Source organism: Suricata suricatta, chromosome 7 (genome assembly GCF_006229205.1).
Source record: "Suricata suricatta isolate VVHF042 chromosome 7, meerkat_22Aug2017_6uvM2_HiC, whole genome shotgun sequence".
Taxonomy (NCBI): domain Eukaryota; kingdom Metazoa; phylum Chordata; class Mammalia; order Carnivora; family Herpestidae; genus Suricata; species Suricata suricatta.
The window spans coordinates 920,652-939,672 of NC_043706.1; the positions used below are offsets into that span (position 1 = coordinate 920,652).

The following is a 19,021-nucleotide window of genomic DNA, read 5'->3' on the forward strand; positions in this document are numbered from 1 at the left end:
GGCTGTACTACAACATGCTAAAGGCCTATGTGACAAGCTAACATCATACTCAACGGTGGATGCCAACCTCACCCTCTGGTCAACACAGGATGAGACATCCTAGCCAGAGCAACTAGGCAGGAAAAAGAAATAAGGGCAGATAAATCAGGAAGAAAGAAATTAAACTATTTATATATGCCAATGACATGGTATCATATATAGAAAATATTAAAGATTTCACCATAAAGGAGAAATACTGAAGAATTCTGTAAAGTTGTAGGATACAAAATCAAATTTAAAAATACATCATTTTTATACTATGATTGCTAGAAAACTACAGTTACTAGAAAACTACTAGAAATTAAGGAAACTAATCTCGGGCTTTGCACAGTCACACTGGACTTGGTTCTCCTGCCACTGCCGGCTCTGCTGCTTTCATGCAGGGCTATGGTGGAGCAGCAATATGGCGGAGAAATGGGGAGTTTGGTACTTCCTGCCTGCATCTCTCAAAGAAGGGCTGAAGCCAAAGGTATCTGAACCCCTAGAGTCTGGAAGAAAAAGAGACAGAATCCACTAAGAAGACAGCCTCATAGGTGCATGATTGTGAACTGGAGAAGACAAAAATGGGTCAGGACAGGGATGCATGAAGGGGAGGGAGCCCCCTTTGTGGAGAGTTAAAAAGAAGAAAAGAGCGACAGGGGTATCTTAGAACAGTCCCTGGAAAAGACAAAAAGCTCAACCTGGGATGGAGAGGGAGTCATTGGATCATCCCATCTTAACTGCAGGGCTTTCAAAGAGAGATTCTAACTCTAACTGGAGTTTCCTTTGGGTTGGGTGCCAGGTCCAAGAAATCCCCTCCAAGAAAGATGGTGCACAAGGGATCACAGTCGCAGTCTGATTCAGGAGGAACCATTCCCCTACTCGATCACCCAGTAGGAAGTGCCCCAGCTTGCAGGATTACATTTAGGGTGTATCATTAATGTGCGTGGAGCAAGATCTGGAAATGAGGCTGGGCATGGCACATAGATCATGGCCCACCTTGGCTCCCGCATCATAATAAGACCAGACCCAAAAGAGTTTTGCAACACCAGGTTTGAGAAGGGACTGGGGAGGTGGCCATTTTTCTCCCCACAACAACCAAGGCAGGGCCTTAGGGAGCGGCCAGCAGGACCCACAGTGGAGAGGAAGCGCACCTACACCAAACCACGCCCATCTGCACTGCATAGCTGCTTTGTTACCTGAGGCTGAATACAGAAACAGCCCCTCTCCCAAGATCAACACTCACCCACTGCCACGATTGACCCTTGATCAATTCTTGCTATTCAGATATATTCTCCCTTATCTCATTCTTATCTCTCCCCTCCCCTGTACTGGGTATTCTGGATATAGGTTAGCTTAAACAAGCATATATAATCCATTCTCTTGATGCATGTTCTATCTTCATCTTTGCCTTCCTTTCTCTCTCTCTGAAATAATCAGACTATATAGTTTCTCTGGGTATCATGATCTTCGTGTTTTTTATTTCCTCACATCCTGCTGTAATCTCCTTTTTCTCCCTCTGAATTAAGCCTTTTTGTCTCTCTGCCTGGTCAATGTTCAACTTCTCTTTCTCCCCACCCCTGTCATTTCTCTCTGTGTACATGCTCTTGCACCTGCACTGCCTCCATCCTGCTCCTTATTTGCAGCTGGGACTTCTGGTTTTGTGCTTCTAGACTGCCCTATGTTTTTGTTGTTTTTCTTCTATTGTTTTCTTTCAGTTTCCTTGTTTGTTTGATTTGATTGTGCGCTTGTGTGCTTTTGTTACCTGTTTGTCTGTCTGTTTTCCTTTCCAGGGCTACCTCAAGAAACAAGCCAAAGTACACCTGGTGGAGTGTCTCAAATATGACTGTGAGTAGGGAAATAAGACAACCAAAGCCTCAAAAAGAGAGACCAAGGGACACTATTAAAAGAACACTTCTTAAAAAAAAAAAAAAGAACACTTTTTGAATGGACAGGCCCTGGACAGTCTATGAGATTACATTAATATAGCAGTACTTGCAGGTGCAAGCACATAACAAGCTTAATTTAAAGCTTACAAAGGACAGAAAGGTAGCCAAAATGATGAAATGGAAGAACTCTCCTCTAAATAAATTCCAGGAAAAAGTGACAGCTAAAGAGTTGGTTAAAAAAGATATAAGCAACATAACTAAGCAAGAATTTAGAACAACTGTCAAAAAATTAACCTCTAGGCTTGAAAAAGGCATGGAAGACACCAGAGAAGCTATTAGTACAAAACTATGGCCCTTAAAAATAGTTGTAATGAATTTTTTTAATGCCATATTTGAGGTGCATAATAAAATGGAGGCAGCCGCTGCACAGATTGAAGAAGCAGAGAAGAGAATAAGTGAATTAGAAGACACAAATATAGAAAAAGAGGAAGCTGAGAAAAAGAGAGATAAATTGATCCAGGAGCACAAATTGAGAATTCGAGAAATGAGTGATGCAATTAAACAGACCAATATCCCTATCATCGGAATTACAAAGGATAAGAAGAAGAGAGAAAAAGGCACTGAATGGGTGCTGGAACAAATTCTAGTCAAGAACATACCAAATCTGGGGAAGGAAACAGACATTGAAATCCAAGAGGCACAGAAAATTCCCCTCAGACATAACATGAATTGATCTTTGGGACGACATATCATAGTGAAACTGGCAAAATACAAGGATAAAGAGAGAATTCTGAAAAAAGTTAGAGATAAAAGGGCCCTAACATACAAAGGGAAACCTATCAGAATGGTTACAGACCTATCTTCTGAAACTTGGCAGGCCAGAAAGAATAGCAGAAAATCTTCAATGTGATGAACAGGAAAACTATGCAGCCAAGAATCCTTTATCCAGCAAGTCTAACATTCAGAATAGAAGGAGATATAAAGGTTTTCGCAAACAAACAAAAATTGAAGGAATTTACCACCACAAAAGAGCCCTGCAAGAAATCCTAATGGGGACTCTATGAGGAAAAAGTTTCAAGGAACACAAAGTACCAGAGACACCACTACAAGCATGAATCCTACATAGAACACAATGACTCTAAACCATATTTGCCAATAATAACACTGAATGTAAATGGACTAAGTGCTCCAATAAAAAGACATAGGGTAGCAGAATGAATTTAAAAAATCCATCTATTTGCTATCTACAAGAGACTCATTTTATTTTATTTTTTTATCCTCTCTCTCTCTCTCTCCCTCTTCCTCTTTCTCTCTCTCTCTCTCTCTCTCTCTCTCTCTCTCTCTCTCTCTCTCTCTCTCTCTCTCTCTCTCTCTCTCTCTCTCTCTCTCTCTCTCTCTCTCTCTCTCTCTCTCTCTCTCTCTCTCTCTCTCTCTCTCTCTCTCTCTCTCTCTCTCTCTCTCTCTCTCTCTCTCTCTCTCTGGGAGCCAGACTCATTTTAGACGTGAGGACACCTTCAGATTGAAAGTAAGGGGATGGAGAAATATCTATCATGCTACTGGAAGTCAAAAGAAAGCTGGAGTAGCCACACTTATATTAGAAAAACCAGACTCTAAAGTTAAAGCAGTTACAAGAGATGAAGACCGGCATTATATAATAATTACAGGGTCTATCCATCAGGAAAAGCTAACAATTATAAATTTATACACACCAAATTCGTAAGCACCCAAATACATAAAACAATTAATCACAAACAGAAACTATTGTATTGATAACAATGTGCTAACTGTAGGGGACTTTAAAACTATACTTACAGCAATGGATAGATCAGCTAGACAGAAAATCATTAAGGAAACAATGGACCTGACTGATACATTGGAACAGATGGATCTGACACATATATGTAGAATTCTACATCTTGAAGCTAAGGAATCACTTTCTTCTCGAGTGCACATGTTACATTCTCCAAGATAGATCACATAGTGAGTATCAAAGCAGCGCTCAATAAATATAAATGAATTGAGATGATGCCATGCACACTTTCAGATCAAAATGCTATGAAACTTGAAATCAATCACTGGAGAAAGTCTGAAAAACTTCAAAAAATATGTAGGTTTAAGAACATCCTATTAAAGAATGAATGGGCCAATAAGGCAATTAGAGAAGATACATAAAAATATATGGAAACAAATGAAAATGAAAATACAATAATCCAAACTCTTTGGAATGCAGCAAAGGCAGTCCTAAGAGAAAGTACATTGCAGTCCAGGCCTATTTCAAGAAACTAGAAAAAATGCAAATAGAATATCTAACAGCCCGCGTCTGTGTGGGATCTGTGAAGCCAGAATCACTCTGATTCCCAAACCAGACAGAGACTCAAGAAAAAAGAGAACTACAGGCCAATATCCTTGGTGAATATGGATACAAAAATCCTCAACAAGATACTAGCAAATTGAATTCAATAGTATATAAAAAAGAATTATCTACCATGACCAGATGGGATTCATTTCTGGGTTACACATCTCCAAAGGCAAGGGAAGCAAGAGCAAAAATGAACTATTAGGACCTTATCAAAATAAAAAGCTTCTGCACGGCAAAAGAAATAATTAAAAAAAAAACACTAATATGCAACTGACAGAATGGGAAAAGATAGTTGCAAATAGCATATCAGATAAAGAGCTAGTGTCCAAAATCTATAAGGAACTCACCAAACTCCACACCCAAAAAACGAATAATCCAGTGAAGAAATGGGCAGAAGACATGAATAGACACATCTTCAGAGGATATCCAGATGGCCAACAGACACATGAAACGTTGCTCAGCATCACTCATCATCAAGAAAATACAAATCAAAATCACGCTGAGATACCACCTCACACCAGTCAGAGTGGCTAAAATGAACAAATCAGGAGACTATAGATGCTGGCGAGCATGTGGAGAAATGGGCACCCTCCTACACTGTTGGTGGGAATGTAATCTGGTGCGGCCGCTGTGGAAAACAGTGTGGAGGTTCCTCAAAAAACTATCAATAGAACTCCACTATGACCCAGCAATAGTACTGCTAGGGATTTACCCAAGGGATACAGGAGTGCTGATGCATAGGGGCACATGTACCCCAATGTTCATAGCAACACTGTCAATAATTGCCAATACATGGGAAGAGCCAAATTTCCATGAACTGATGAATGGATCAAGAAGATGTTGTTTATAAACACAATGGAGTCCTACACGGCAATGAGAAAGAATGAAAATTGGGCATTTGTAGAAACGTGGATGGAACTTGAGCATGTTATAAAAAGTGAAGTTAGTCAGGCAGAGAGACAGATACCATATGTTTTCACTCATGTGTGAAACAGAAGAAACTTTATCGAAGACCATGGAGGAGGGGAAGAGGAAAAGCAGTTAAGGAGAGTAAGGGATGCAAACCATGAGACTGTCAAATACTGAGAACAAACTGAGGGTTTTGGGGGTCGGGGAGAATAGAAAAGGGGTTGTGGGCATGAAGGAGGGCACTTGTTAGGATGAGCACTAGGTGTTATTTGGAACCCTACTTGACAATAAACTGTAAAAGAAAAAAAGAAAACTAATCTCACAATCACATTAAAGGCAATAAATTTCACCAAGGATATGAAAGACCTGTACACTCAAAAATACAAGATTAATGAAAAAACTGAAGACACAAATAAATGTAAAGATAGTCCATGCTTATGGATTGGAAAAATAGTTTTCAAATGTATATAATTCTCAAAGCCAGCTACAGATTCAAAACAATCCCTATAAGATTCCATTGGCATTTTTCCTAGAAATACAACAAACAGTCCTAATATTTGTATGGGAACACAACAATCCTTAAATTGCTAAAGCAATTTGAAAGATCAACAAGGTTGAAGGCATTATATACCCTAATTCCAATTATGTATTAACTCATTAAATCCTAATTATGTATTAAAAGTCATAGTAATCAAAGCCATGTGGTATTAAAATGACACATACATCAATGGGAAAAAATGGAGTATCTTAGAAATAATTTCATATTAATGGGTAATTTTTGACTTTATAAATATATATAAATTATATATATAATTATTAAGTCATAAATTATATATATAATTATAATGTCATAAATTGCCCATATATATGTGTATATTTATACATATATATATATAATATTACTCATCTACAAGAAAGGACACCTCGCCCTCTGACAACATGGATGGTCTTTGAGGAAATTATGGTAAGTGAGATAAGTCAGAGAAAGACACATACTTGCATGATGTCACTTATATCTGTGGGAATCCTTTAAAAAGAGTCTAACTCATTGAAACAGAAAAAAAAAGCATTGACAGGGATTAAGGGTGAGGGAAATGGGAAGAGGTTGGTAAAAAGGCACAAACCAGTTTTAAGATGAATAAGGCATGAGGATCGCATGTAGAACATGATGTGTTAGATGATAGCACTGTATTTCATAACTCAAATCTGCTGAGAGAGTACAAATGAAGTGTTCTCACCAAACTAAAAATTAAATACATGAGGCGATCGGGTACCTGGGTGGCTGAGTTGATTGAGTGTCCAACTTTGGCTCCGGCCATGATCTGGCACTTCATGAGTTCGAGCCCAACATCAGGCTCACTGCTCTCAGCACAGAATCTACTTTGGATATCTCTGTCTCCCTATTTTTCTGCTCCTCTCCTACTTGCACTCTCTCAAAAATAAACAAACATTAAAAAATACATGAGCGATGTATGTGTTAAATTAACTAGATGGGGGAGGGTATCCTTTCAAAATGTATACAATACAAATCCCCATGATGTGTACGTTAAATATCTTACAATTTAATGTCTCAATTGTACCTCAATAAAGCTGAATCTTAAGAGAGAAAGGGAAGAAGAAAGAGAGAAAAAGAAAGAGAGAGAAAAGGATAAAGGAAGGAAGGGAAAGAGGGAGGGACTAAAAAAGAAAGGAAGGAAGGAAGGGAGGGAGGGAAAGGAGAGAGAAAGAGAAGGAGAGAAAGATAGAAAGATGGAAAGAAAGACAGAAAGAGAGAGAGAGAGAAAGAGAGAGAGAGAGAGAGAGAGAGAGAAAGGGTAAAAAAGGGAGGGCAGCTTTAGGGGAGAGTGATGGAAAGTGCCATTTTAGAAAAGGTGGTCCAAGAGGGCTCTCTGAGCAGAGATCTGAATAAAGCAAGGCGATCAGTCTCAAGACACTTATGGGGAAGAGAATTCCCAGGAAGTTGAAAGGGATCTGGTTGATGTATTTGCTAAAGAGCAAGAAAGACCTTGGAGCTGAGTCCTAAGCGACCCTCCAGCGCCAGCAGGGAAAGCACCAACCATGGGAATGCTCATATTTCCTATCATTTTTAGTCTAAAAGGGATTATTCACAATTACGTTTTATAAGACAATTTGCATGGCTGCTTCTTCTTTGTAAATTTTAGTTAGTTAACTTGCAGTGCAATATTAGCTTCAGGAGTAGAATTCAATGATTCAGCACTTACATGTAACATCCTCTGCTCACCCCAAGTGCCCTCCTTAGCGCCCAACACCCATCTAGCCCATCTCTCACCCGCCTCCCTCCATCGACCTTCAGTTTGTTCTCTATTATTAAGTCTCCTGCGGTTCGTTCCCCTCACTCCTCTTCCCCCCTTCCCATGTGTTCATCAGTTTTGTTTATTAAATTCCACATGTAAATGAAATCACGTGGTATTTATCTTTCTCTGACTGACTTATTTCATCCAGCATAATACATTCTAGCTCTCATGAAGATGGCGCCGAAGGCGAAGAAGGAAGCCCCTGCCCCTCCCAAAGCCGAAACCAAAGCAAAGGCTCTGAAGGCCAAGAAAGCAGTACTGAAAGGCGTCCATAGTCAAAAAAAGAAGATCCGCAGTCGCCTACAATCCGACGGCCCACGACTCTGCGTCTCCGAAGGCAACCCAAATGTCCTCGAAAGAGCGCCCCCAGGAGAAGCAAGCTTGACCACTGTGCCATCATCAAGTTCCCGCTGACAGCCGAGTCAGCCATGAAGAAAGTAGAAGACAACCACACTCTTGTGTTCATTGTGGATGTCAAGGCCAACAAGCACCAGATCAAACAGGCTGTGAAGAAGCTCTATGACATTGACGTGGCCAAGGTCAACCCTCTGAGCAGGCCCGATGGGGAAAAGAAAGCATATGTTCGACTGACTTGGATGTTGCCAACAAAACTGGGATCATCTTAACGAGTCCAGCTGGCTAAATCTAAACATACTTTTTTTCACCATAAAAAAATACATTCTAGCTCCACCCACATTGTTGCAAATGGAAAAAAATTCTTTTTGAAGGCTGAGAGATATTCCATTATATATATCTATATGCCATATCTTCTTTATCCATTTCTCAGTCAATAGATATTTGGGCTCTTTCAATAATTTGGATATTGCAAATAATGCAGCTATAAATATTAGGATGCAAATATCCCTTCAAACCAGCATTTTTGTAAACTTTGGTGAAGTACCTAGCAGTACAATTGCTGAGTGGTAGGGTTTTCCTATTTTTAGTTTTCTGAAAAACCTCAATATAGCTTTCCAGAGTGGCTGCACTACTTTGCATTTTCACCCACAGTTTAAGAGGATTCCCCTTTCTCGGTATCCCTGCCAACTTCTGTTGTTTTGAGTTGTTAATTTTAGCCATTCTGACAGGTCTCTGACAGATGATGAGGTACCACCATGGTTTTGAGTTATATTTTCCTGATGACAAATGATGTTAAAATCTTTTCATGTGTCTCTTGGCTGTCTGGATGTCTTCCTTGGAAAAATAGTCTATCCCTGTCTTCTGCCCATTTTTAACTGGATTTTTTGTTTTATTACTGTTGAGTGTTATATGTTGTTTATATTTTTGGATACTAACCCTTTATCTGATGTGTCATTTGCAAATATCTAGGCTGCCTTTTAGTTTTGTTGATTGTTTTCTTTGTTGATTGTTTTCTATTTATCTTGCTGAAGTCTCAATAATTCATGTTTCCTTTCGTTTCCCATGCCTTACAAGAATTTTCTAGTAAGACCTTGCTATGGCCAATGTCAAAGAGGTTACTGTCTTCATTTCATTCTAGAACTTTGATTGATGGTTTCTTCTCTCACATTTAGGTCTTACATATATTTTGAGTTTACTTCTGTGTATGGTGTAAGAAAGTGGTCCAGGTTCTTTCTTTTTTTTAATGTTTTTTTTAAACATTTATTTATTTTGAGAGACAGAGACAGATCATGAGCAGGAGAGGGGCAGAGAGAGAGGGACCCACAGAATCAGAAGCAGGCTCCAGGCTCTGAGCTGTCAACAGAGCCTGTTGTGGGGCTGAAAAGCACACAGACTGTGAAATCATGACCTGAGCCAAAGTCTGACGCTAAACTGACTGAGCCACACCCTGATAACTTTAAATAGTGGCAGTTTACCAGTGCCTGAGCACAACCTCACAAAAATGAATGAAAATTTGCATCCATATTTTGAATGTGAGTGTAACTGCTTGAATTTGTGAGCACTTCACATGTTCTGGTTCTATGTTCTGTCTGCTGAAATTGTTAGTTCTTAGATCTCTGTCGTCCAATGTGCTAGCCTGGTACGTGTAACTTGGGAGCACTGAAATAAATATGACCAGTCTGACTTGAGATGTGCTGTAAGTGTAAAATATACACCAGTTTCAGATTTAGTATGAAAAAAAAGACTGTAATATAACTATCTAGGTAATATGTTTATATTAATTACATGTAGAAATGATATTTTAGAAATATTGAACTAAATAAAACAAGTTATTCATTTCTCCTGTTTCTACTTTTTTCTTTTTAAAAAAATTTCTTAATGTTTATTTTTGAAAGAGAGAGAGAGACAGAGCACGAGCAGAGCAAGGACAGAGAGAGAGGGAGACATAGAATCAGAAGCAGGCTCCAGACTCTGAGCTGAGCCTTGATGCGAGGCTCGAACCCACGAACCATGAGATCATGACCTGAGCTGAAGCTGGATGCTCAACTGACTGAGCCACCCAGGCGCCCTGGTCCAGGTTCATTCTTTTGCATGCCCTGTCCGGTTTTCCCAACACCATTTGTCGAAGAGGTGTCTTTTTTCCACTGGATATTATTTCCTGCTTTCTTGAAGATTAGTTGGCCATATGCTTATGGGTCCATTTCTGGTTCTCTGTCCTGTTCTGCTGATCTCAATGTCTGTTTTAGTGCCACTACCATGCTGTCTTGATGATTACAGTTTTGTAACACAGCCAAAAGTCTGGCATTCTGATGCCTCCAGATTTGCGTTGGTTTCCTAGATTGCTTTGGCTATTCAGGGTCTTTTGTGGTTCTATACAAATTTTAGGATCGTTGCTACTAGCTCTGCAAAAAATGCCAGTTGTATTTTGATAGGGTTTGGATTAAATGTGTAGATGGCTTAGTATAGACAATTTAACAATATTTGCCTTTCAAATCCATGAGCATGGAATGTTTTCCCATTTATTTGTGTCATCTTCCATTTCTCTCATGAGTGTTCTACCATTTTCAGTGTTCTACATATCATTTCCCTATTTGGTTAGGTTTATTCCTAGGTGTCTTATGGTTTCTAGTGCAATAGTAAATAGGATGGATTCCTTGATTTCTGTTTCTGCTGCTTCACGTTTCATGTATAGACATGCAAAATTTTTCTGCTCACTGATTTTGTATCTTGTGACTTCGCTGAATTTATTTATAAGCTCTAGTAACTTTCTGGTGGAGTCTTTCAGGTTTCCTATATGGAGATCATGTCATCCTTCAATAATGAAAGTTTGACTTCTTCCTTTCTAATTTGGATGCTTTTTTTTTTTCTGTTGTCTGATTGCAGAGGCTAAGACGTCTGGTATTATATTAAATAACACTGGTGAGAGTGGACATCACTTCTTGTTCTGGTCTGTAGAGGAAAAGCTCTCAATTTTTCTGCCTTGAAGCTAACATTAGCTTTGAATATTTGTCTATGGCCTTTATGAGGTGGAGGTATGTTCCTTCTATCTCTACTTCATTGAGTATTTTTATGATGAATGGATGTTGCATTTGTCAAATGTTTTTTCCACATCTATTGACAGGATCCTATGGTTCTTATCCTTTTTCTTTTTACTAAGGTGGTGTATCACACTGATTTGCCAATATTGAACAATTCTGTAGCAGAGGAATAAATCCCACTTGATTATGGTTAATAGTTCTTTTAATGTACTGTTGGATTCAATTTGGCAGTATTTTGTTGACAATTTTTCCATTCATGTTCATCCAGGATACTGGCCTATAATCTTCCTTTTTAGTGGGATCGTTGCCAGGTTTAGAAATCAGGGTAATGCTTACCTCGCAGATGTGTATGGAAGTTTTCCTTCTACTTCTATTTTTTGGAATAGTTTCAAAAGAATAGCTATTAACACTTCTTTCAATGTTTGGTGGACTCCCCAGTGAAGCCCTCTGGCGTTGGAGTTTTGTTTTCTGAGAGATTTTTGATTTCTGGTTCACTTTCCTTGCCGTTTTAAGTCTTTTCAGGCTTTCTAATTCTTCTTTGTTCAGCTTGGTAATTTACATGTTTCTAGAATTGTATCCATTTCTCCCAGATTGCCCAGTCTGTTGACATATAATTTTCCATAATATTCTATGATGTTGTTTATTATTTTCCCTCTCTCATATGTGATTTTATTTATTTGGGTCCTTTCTCTTTTCTTCTTGATACACCTGGCTAGGGATTTCTCAATTTTATAAATTTTTTTAAAGAGCCAGCCCCTGGTTTAATTTACCTCTACTACTGTTTCTTTGTTTTCTATATCATTTATTTCTGCACTAAACTTAATGATTTCCTTCCTTTGGTTGCCTTCAGGCTTCGTTTGTTGTTCTTTTTCTATATCCTTTTGGTGTAAGGTTAGGCTGTTTATTTGAGGTTATCACTGGGTGGCATTGCGTCAGGAAAAGACTTCCTGAGCTGTACAGCAGAATTAGAGGCTCAGAAACATACCAGCACCCTCACATGCGCACACACACATGAAGAATTTTACTAATGAAGAAATATGATGGCATCACTGGGAAAGGAAAAATATTTCAATAAATTAAACTGGAATTTAGTTATCCATGTGGAAAAACAAATTTGGGTCCCTATGCTCTACCATACACATAAATTACTTCCAGGTGTATCTAAGATATAACTTTAAAATGATTAGAAAAAAATATGTGTAAATATCATTCTGACTTTGGAATAGAGAAGGATTACTAAAGATTAATTAAAATATTCTTCCATGTTTAAACTTAGAAATTCTGAACAGCAAGAGACGTGTTTTGAGGGGGAAGGGGAGGGGGGAAAAGAGGTGGTGGTGATGGTGGAGGGCACATAAGGGGAAGAGCACTGGGTGTTGTATGGAAAACAATTTGACAATAAAATATTATGAAAAAAAATAAAGAGCAATATATAAATAAATAAATAAATAAATAAATAAATAAATAAATAAATAAAGTAAAATGCCAAGGGGGAGCCTGAGTGGCTCACTCAGTTAAGGGTCCAACTTTGGTTCAGGTCATGATATCACAGTTTGTGAGCTCGAGCCCACTGTCAGGCTCTGTGTTGACTACTCAGAGCCTTGAGCCTACTTCGGATACTGTGTCTCCCTCTCTCTGACCTTCCTGTGCTTGAGCTGTCTCTCTGTCTCTCAAAAATAAATAAAAAACACTTAAAGAAACATTAAAAAAAAATTAAGAAAAATGTCAAGGAACAACTGAGACGAAAATACTGCAGGGCACACAACCAACAGAAAGTTAAAAGAAATTATAAAAACCTCTAAAAAAATAAGAAGAAGAAAAAAGAGAAGCAAAGTCAAAAAACAGTTGTCAGAACCTACAAATGGGTTTTCAAAGAAGGACAATTTTACATAGCAGTATGTATATGAAGATAATTCAACCTCATTCGTTTTTAGGTAAATGGAAATCCAGGCTACAGCGAGATAGCACTTATCATATTTCAGGTGACAATCATTTAAAAGTCCATCAGACCAGGTATTGGAGACAATGTAGATCAACTGAATAATGTATACAAAACGAGGGCAGGATAAATTGATGAAACCAATTCAGGGAAAAATATCTTATAAACCTTGCTGATTCCATAACCAGCAATTCCTGTCCTAGGCATACACCCAACAGTTCTTCTTGCATACACTAACCCAAGAGACATGAACAAAGTTGTTCATCTTAACTAACATCTTTCATAAGAGTCCAAAAGTATAATCAGCCAAAATGGCCATCAGTGAGTGAGGAGACAAAATAATTATAATATGTTCACACAATGGAATATTACACAATAGTAGAAATAAATGAATCACAGCACCCAAAAATATTGGATAATCTCAGTGACAGGAAGGTGAAAAAAGGAAAGTGCCAAAAGAACATAGAAGATATAATACCATTTGTGGAAGCTCAAATGAACTAAACTTTAAAATACATGCTATTTAGGCATCAACATAAGTGTGTGAATGTGTTAATACATAAAGTATGTTCTAATGCAAGTGTGTAATGAACACAAAATTCAGGACCATGATTTACCAAGGGTCAGGTAGGAATTAGAATTGTAAAACCAGAGAAGTAGCTCTAAATTCAAGATCGCAATTCTTGAATGGAGTGGTAGGCCAAAATATGTTCATGGCATTAATTTTAATTGATTAAAAAGGAACAATGATGATATGGCTCACTTACCCCAAAATTAAGATGATTCCATAATTTTAGCATATATTATCTTTCCAGCATACATAACACATAGATAATGCCTATGTTTCTTCATTTGATTGATGTGTTGCCCCCTAAAAAAACAAAAACAAAAATGAAGTTCAATTAAATGTGCTAATTTTTGTATTTTATATTTGCAGTCTTCAATGATAAATTTAACACATGAATAAATTCATCTCTGAAATTAAGTTCCATGGAAGAAACCTACACACACACACACACACACACACACACATGCAAGACGAAACCCGTTGTCTTAAGGGAACTTTTCCTAAAATAGTTGCTTGTAAAAGCCTCTGACCATAGCCCAAGATTTTTAAATCACCTCTGTGGGGCACCAGTCCCCACAGTCTACATGACACGCACACACTAGCCTTCATGTCCTACATAAACACCTCCTGGGGCACACATACACCAGCGGCGGGCTCTCCTTTAATGGGCAAAGATCAGCCTACAAATGAGCCTGATGGGAGTGCTCACTAAAAGACTACAAATATCCCATCAAAAACACACTTAAGAAGCCAAATTCAATAACTTTGCCACCCATCCCAATTCTAGTTTTTCTCCAACGTCCACATTAAATAGAGATTTCATAGAGTTTTAGCTCAGCTGTTGCATTTAAATGCATATGTAATTAAGAGTTAGTATAAGAAAGTGGTGGCTCGTCAATGTTCATGGACTCAGTAACATGCCAAACAAGAATCCTGATTACCTGTGTAATAATGGCAACATGGGTACCTTTGGGCTACATAAGAACACGAGAGCTGCGAATTCTTCCCTCCTGAAACGTAAATATGTTCTTTCTTTCTACTTTTCTCTCCACATGATTGTTACATTCAAATTATGTTTAAATATGTTTGCTCCATTTGTCTTAAATTTCACTGAACAAACTAAAATGTAAGCTCATTCTACACCATCAGAAACTAAAGTCCATACCATGAAAAAGGAAAACCTGTTTCAATGAAATCACAACATGCCTCTTTATTAACATATATTTCCACTGTGTGTGCTATTGTTTTTAATATCATGTTCATTTTTTACATTTATTTTTTCATATTCAGTTCCTAATGGTTTATTGTCAAATTGGTTTCCATATAACACCCAGTGCTTCTCCCCACAAGTTCAGTTTTAAATTAAAGTTGCAATAATAAGTAACTAAAAGTTGAGATCCAAAGCTTAAACCAACATGGAAAATATTTATAAGCATAAAATCAAAAGTCCTATATATGGATTCACTACATTAAATTACATAAACTCTAATTTCAAGCTGACACGTCCAATAAGTATACCTGCATTCTTATTGTGATCCAATGCTTAAACCGAGCCAGTAATGATTTTCACCTGCTAAACCTACTTAACATGTATTTTCAAAACTGTGTGTGCATCATGGATGCTCACTGCTTTCTTCAATGGTATAGCACATCGGCAGTACTGTGTTCACTTCTCAACTAACTAATCCAAGGCATTTAGTAATCCATGGTGAGTCCAAAGGATTGCAACCAGAAAAGCATGGCAGTTAAACTTCACACAGTGTGGGCAACAGCTGACAACCATCAAGCACCTAATCTGAAGTCTAAGAATATATTTGATAATAGAATCTAATATTAAGATAACTCGAAAGACGTATACAATTTTTTAAAGAGCAAACTAAACAGTATTGTCTGGAGATTCACATTTGGGTAATCATGCTATTAAAACACAAGGAGGCAGTTATGTATGACCCAAGGAAGTAGAATGGTAATGATTGAGACAAGCCAGAAGAAAAGCTCCTGGGGTGCTTGGCAAGGTTCTACTTCTCGATCTGCATGTGAGTTATAAGAACACTCCCCTTGATTCAGTGAGCTTTTACTTTCTTTCTGTATTTATGTTTTATTTTCTAATAAAATGGTATTTTTAAAGGAAGCCATGTTGAATTGATTTATTCCACGTTATTTCCAGAATAAAGAAAAATAGGCAGTGCCTGTGTGTTAAAGAGCAACTCTGACCTCAACATAAAGAGTATGAGTCCCTCTTTAAAGGATAGTTAGGAAGCTACAAAAACAGGAGTTGTGTGACCATTCTGTGGAAGATCTGCTCATAAGGCAGAAGGCTGGATTGTGGCTTCTGAGTCTATGTCAACTCTAAAACTCCATGGCTTTCTAATTTCTGACACTATCCCAACCTGACGTGGTCAAGGAAAGATAACTACATTTGGTAATCAAGGCATTTGGAGAGCTTAAGTCCTCTCCCCTCTCCTATCTCTGAGTTTATCAGTTCACTATGTACATTGTGTTTTGTGTACACGAGTGTCTGTGCATTTTAAATGTTATCCACACATAAAATATTAAGCATTCCAGTTTAGTTCTAGACCATGATGGTAAAATTACCAGTGGGGAAAATGAAGAGATTAAAAAAGAAATAAAATAATACTAATTAGTGGGTAGGTAAATACAGTGCTTACATTTTAGAATTAAATATGAACCAAGGACAGTTCTAATGTTTCCACAAATACTAACCCTCACAGCCTCCCTTTGAGGAACATTATTAGCTTCACAGAATGTACAGAGACCCTGATATACAACCAGGTTATATAACTGCCCAAGGGTACTTTACTTCCCCATACTTACCTAGGATTTCACACCAAGCTCTGAGTCCAGAATCCATGTGCTTAAGCACTATGCTCAACTTAACTGGCATCCTATCACATAAAGACTTGTCACAATTATTAATTAAATGAAATTTCTATTTTTATATGGATAACAACTGTATCCCTGTATCATACTACTAGGTAATAACAGTTCTTTCTTCATCGTTATAACATTTTCAGGTTCTAACTAAAATGCTTGTAACAATGATATACTGTAAGTAGTTTTCCCTATTTTATTTAACAGAGTGAATAAATTTAGTATTCTTTGGCTCCAAACACACTATGAATATAAAGTACGCTGGCCAAAGTCCATGTTCTAACCTTATGTGCATAAAAAACTTACAAGCCAAAAGAAACCCTCAAAAACATTGTAGGTTAATTCACTCATTAATTATTCCATCTATTTAATGATATGATAAAGTATTCAGAAATAGTGAAATTCATGTATTCTTTATCTCTTTTCTGTATTTTTTCAGAACTGAAGTGAGATGTTTACATATGGAGTTCTGAAGTATCCAGAGGATTGATACATATGATTGGTAATTACAAGGGGAAAACAACTCCTGATTGTTTAATGAACTGCTTGTTGGTCAAGTTATCTATCTTGCTAATCCTGCTGAGTAGCCCAGGGAGTAGGAGCTAACACAGGTTGTTGATGTGTGTATGTGGTAAAAAAAACTTTTCTGGAATAGGTTCATTTTAACTCTGCAACAAATTCTAAGGCTATTTAAATGATGTAGTATCAGTGATGAAAGGTATTCAAAGAAACACATGGCCACTATACATGTAAATAATAGTTAAAAATAAAGACAATTTTTTCGTGGCACAAAAAAAAGAGCAGTATAGTGAGGAACATGAAAAGCCATACAGAACAGCAGTGTCTGCAGGACGGAATAGGAATGAAAATATGAGGAGGCGGTTGGTGGTGATGGTGATAATGGCTGGAATGCGGACATTTGAAGGTGAATATGGAAAGTGATAGTGCTGCCAAATAGTGCAGCTCATCCCAACATGACAGGTTACCGAACTTTATACCTCAAACTCCACTCCTTTGATGAGGGAAATATTTGTCATCAAGTGATCGAATGTCATAATTTCAAGAAGGAACAACCCTAAACATATCCTATTCTTAAGTTATATCATTAACTTTATGTATTTATTGCTTATCCAAAATAAATAGAATCATAGGTGTCATAGCATATTAAGCTACTTCAATATTTACAACTCAGTGTGAATGGGTTCACTTTATTATTTTTAGAACCACTCTGGTTATGAGTAGACATGGAGAAGCCATGGTCACTGAATACAGAGTGTTAAATGTTCCAAAGGGAGAGAGCACTCAAACAAGTGAATTTGGGATACTCATGGCAAAATGCAGAGATTTTATTTCTACCTAAGGTAATGCTATTTTTTTTATTTCCATGGTATTGTCTCCTAGACGTTCGTCGGGAGATATGAATGCAAACAATGGAAGTTCCATGACAGATTTCATCCTGCTTGGGTTTTCTGATCAGCCCCAATTGGAACACATTATCTCTGGGATTGTCTTCATCTTCTATATTGTGACTTTGGTAGGAAACACAACCATCATTCTTGTATCTAACCTAGACTGCCAGCTCCATACTCCCATGTATTTCTTCTTATCCAATTTGTCCTTTCTGGACCTCTGTTATGCAACTAGCATTATCCCACAGATGCTGGTAAATCTATGGGGTCCAACAAAGTCTATTACCTATGGAGGGTGTGTGCTCCAATTCTTCTTTGCCCTTGACTTGGGAGCCACAGAATGTCTTCTCTTGGCTGTGATGGCCTATGACCGTTATGCCGCTGTCTGTCAACCTCTTCACTACACAGTAGTAATGCACCCTCAGCTTTGCCAGAAGATGGTGCTCACTGCCTGGTTAGGTGGTCTTGGCAGTGCCTTAATTCTTTGCTCCCTGACTTTGAAGTTGCCAAGATGTGGGCACCGGGAAGTGGACAATTTTTTCTGTGAGATGCCAGCCTTGCTCAAGATGGCTTGTGTCTACTCAAAAGTAATTGAGGTGGTTGTCTATGCTCTTGGGGTGATATTCCTTCTAGTACCTCTATCACTAATTCTCATCTCATATGCAATTATTACTCAAGCTGTCGTGAGGATCAAGTCAACAGCAAGGTGGCGTAAGATCCTTAATACATGTGGTTCCCACCTCACGGTAGTAACTCTCTTTTATGGAACACTAATTTATATGTACATGAAGCCACAGAATAGCACATCCCAAGATGAGGGGAAGTTCTTTACACTCTTTTACACAATTGTTACACCCACTCTTAACCCTCTGATCTATACTTTAAGAAACAAAGATGTGAAGAGTGCAGTAAAGAGAATACTGTGTGTAGAAAAATGGTTAGCAAAGTCATGAGTTGGATGGAAGAGAGTGAAGGAAATAACACTGACCTTTGCCAAGAGAAGATGTAGCCAGTCATTTATGCAAAGAAGTACACAGAAATTATAAGGAGATAGAGATGCATAAAGAAACTTTCATCATACAATCAAAAGCCTTCAAGACAAATCAGGAACTACAGATAAGTAAAGATGGAATTATGAAGAGTGGTTTTTGTAATAGATGTATGTACAAGGTATTAAGAAAGTATTCCATATGGAATTTTATTTTAATGTAGAATTACACTGGACATGGATTTCTTTTTACCACACTTACCACTTTTATGGGAAATAACATTTCCTTCATCCACCTAATATGCCATCAGGGACTTAGTGGTACAGATCAACTGCCCAC

At 37.8% G+C, this 19,021-nt stretch overlaps 1 protein-coding gene and 1 pseudogene across 1 annotated transcript; both read left to right on the top strand.

The window, feature by feature from the left end:
• Positions 1-7,658: 7,658 nt before the first annotated feature.
• Positions 7,659-8,133, top strand: LOC115296443 (annotated as a pseudogene).
• Positions 8,134-17,701: 9,568 nt separating this feature from the next.
• On the top strand, positions 17,702-18,646 carry LOC115297037 (olfactory receptor 2W1-like). The gene has a single exon (XM_029945519.1). It carries the CDS (start codon positions 17,702-17,704, stop codon positions 18,644-18,646), a length of 945 nt encoding a protein of 314 aa, XP_029801379.1.
• The last annotated feature ends 375 nt before the right edge of the window (positions 18,647-19,021 follow it).

Bases quoted from the DNA above. Each gene is read 5' to 3' on its own strand.
- LOC115297037 (XM_029945519.1), top strand. From the start codon at position 17,702: ATGAATGCAAACAATGGAAGTTCCATGACAGATTTCATCCTGCTTGGG.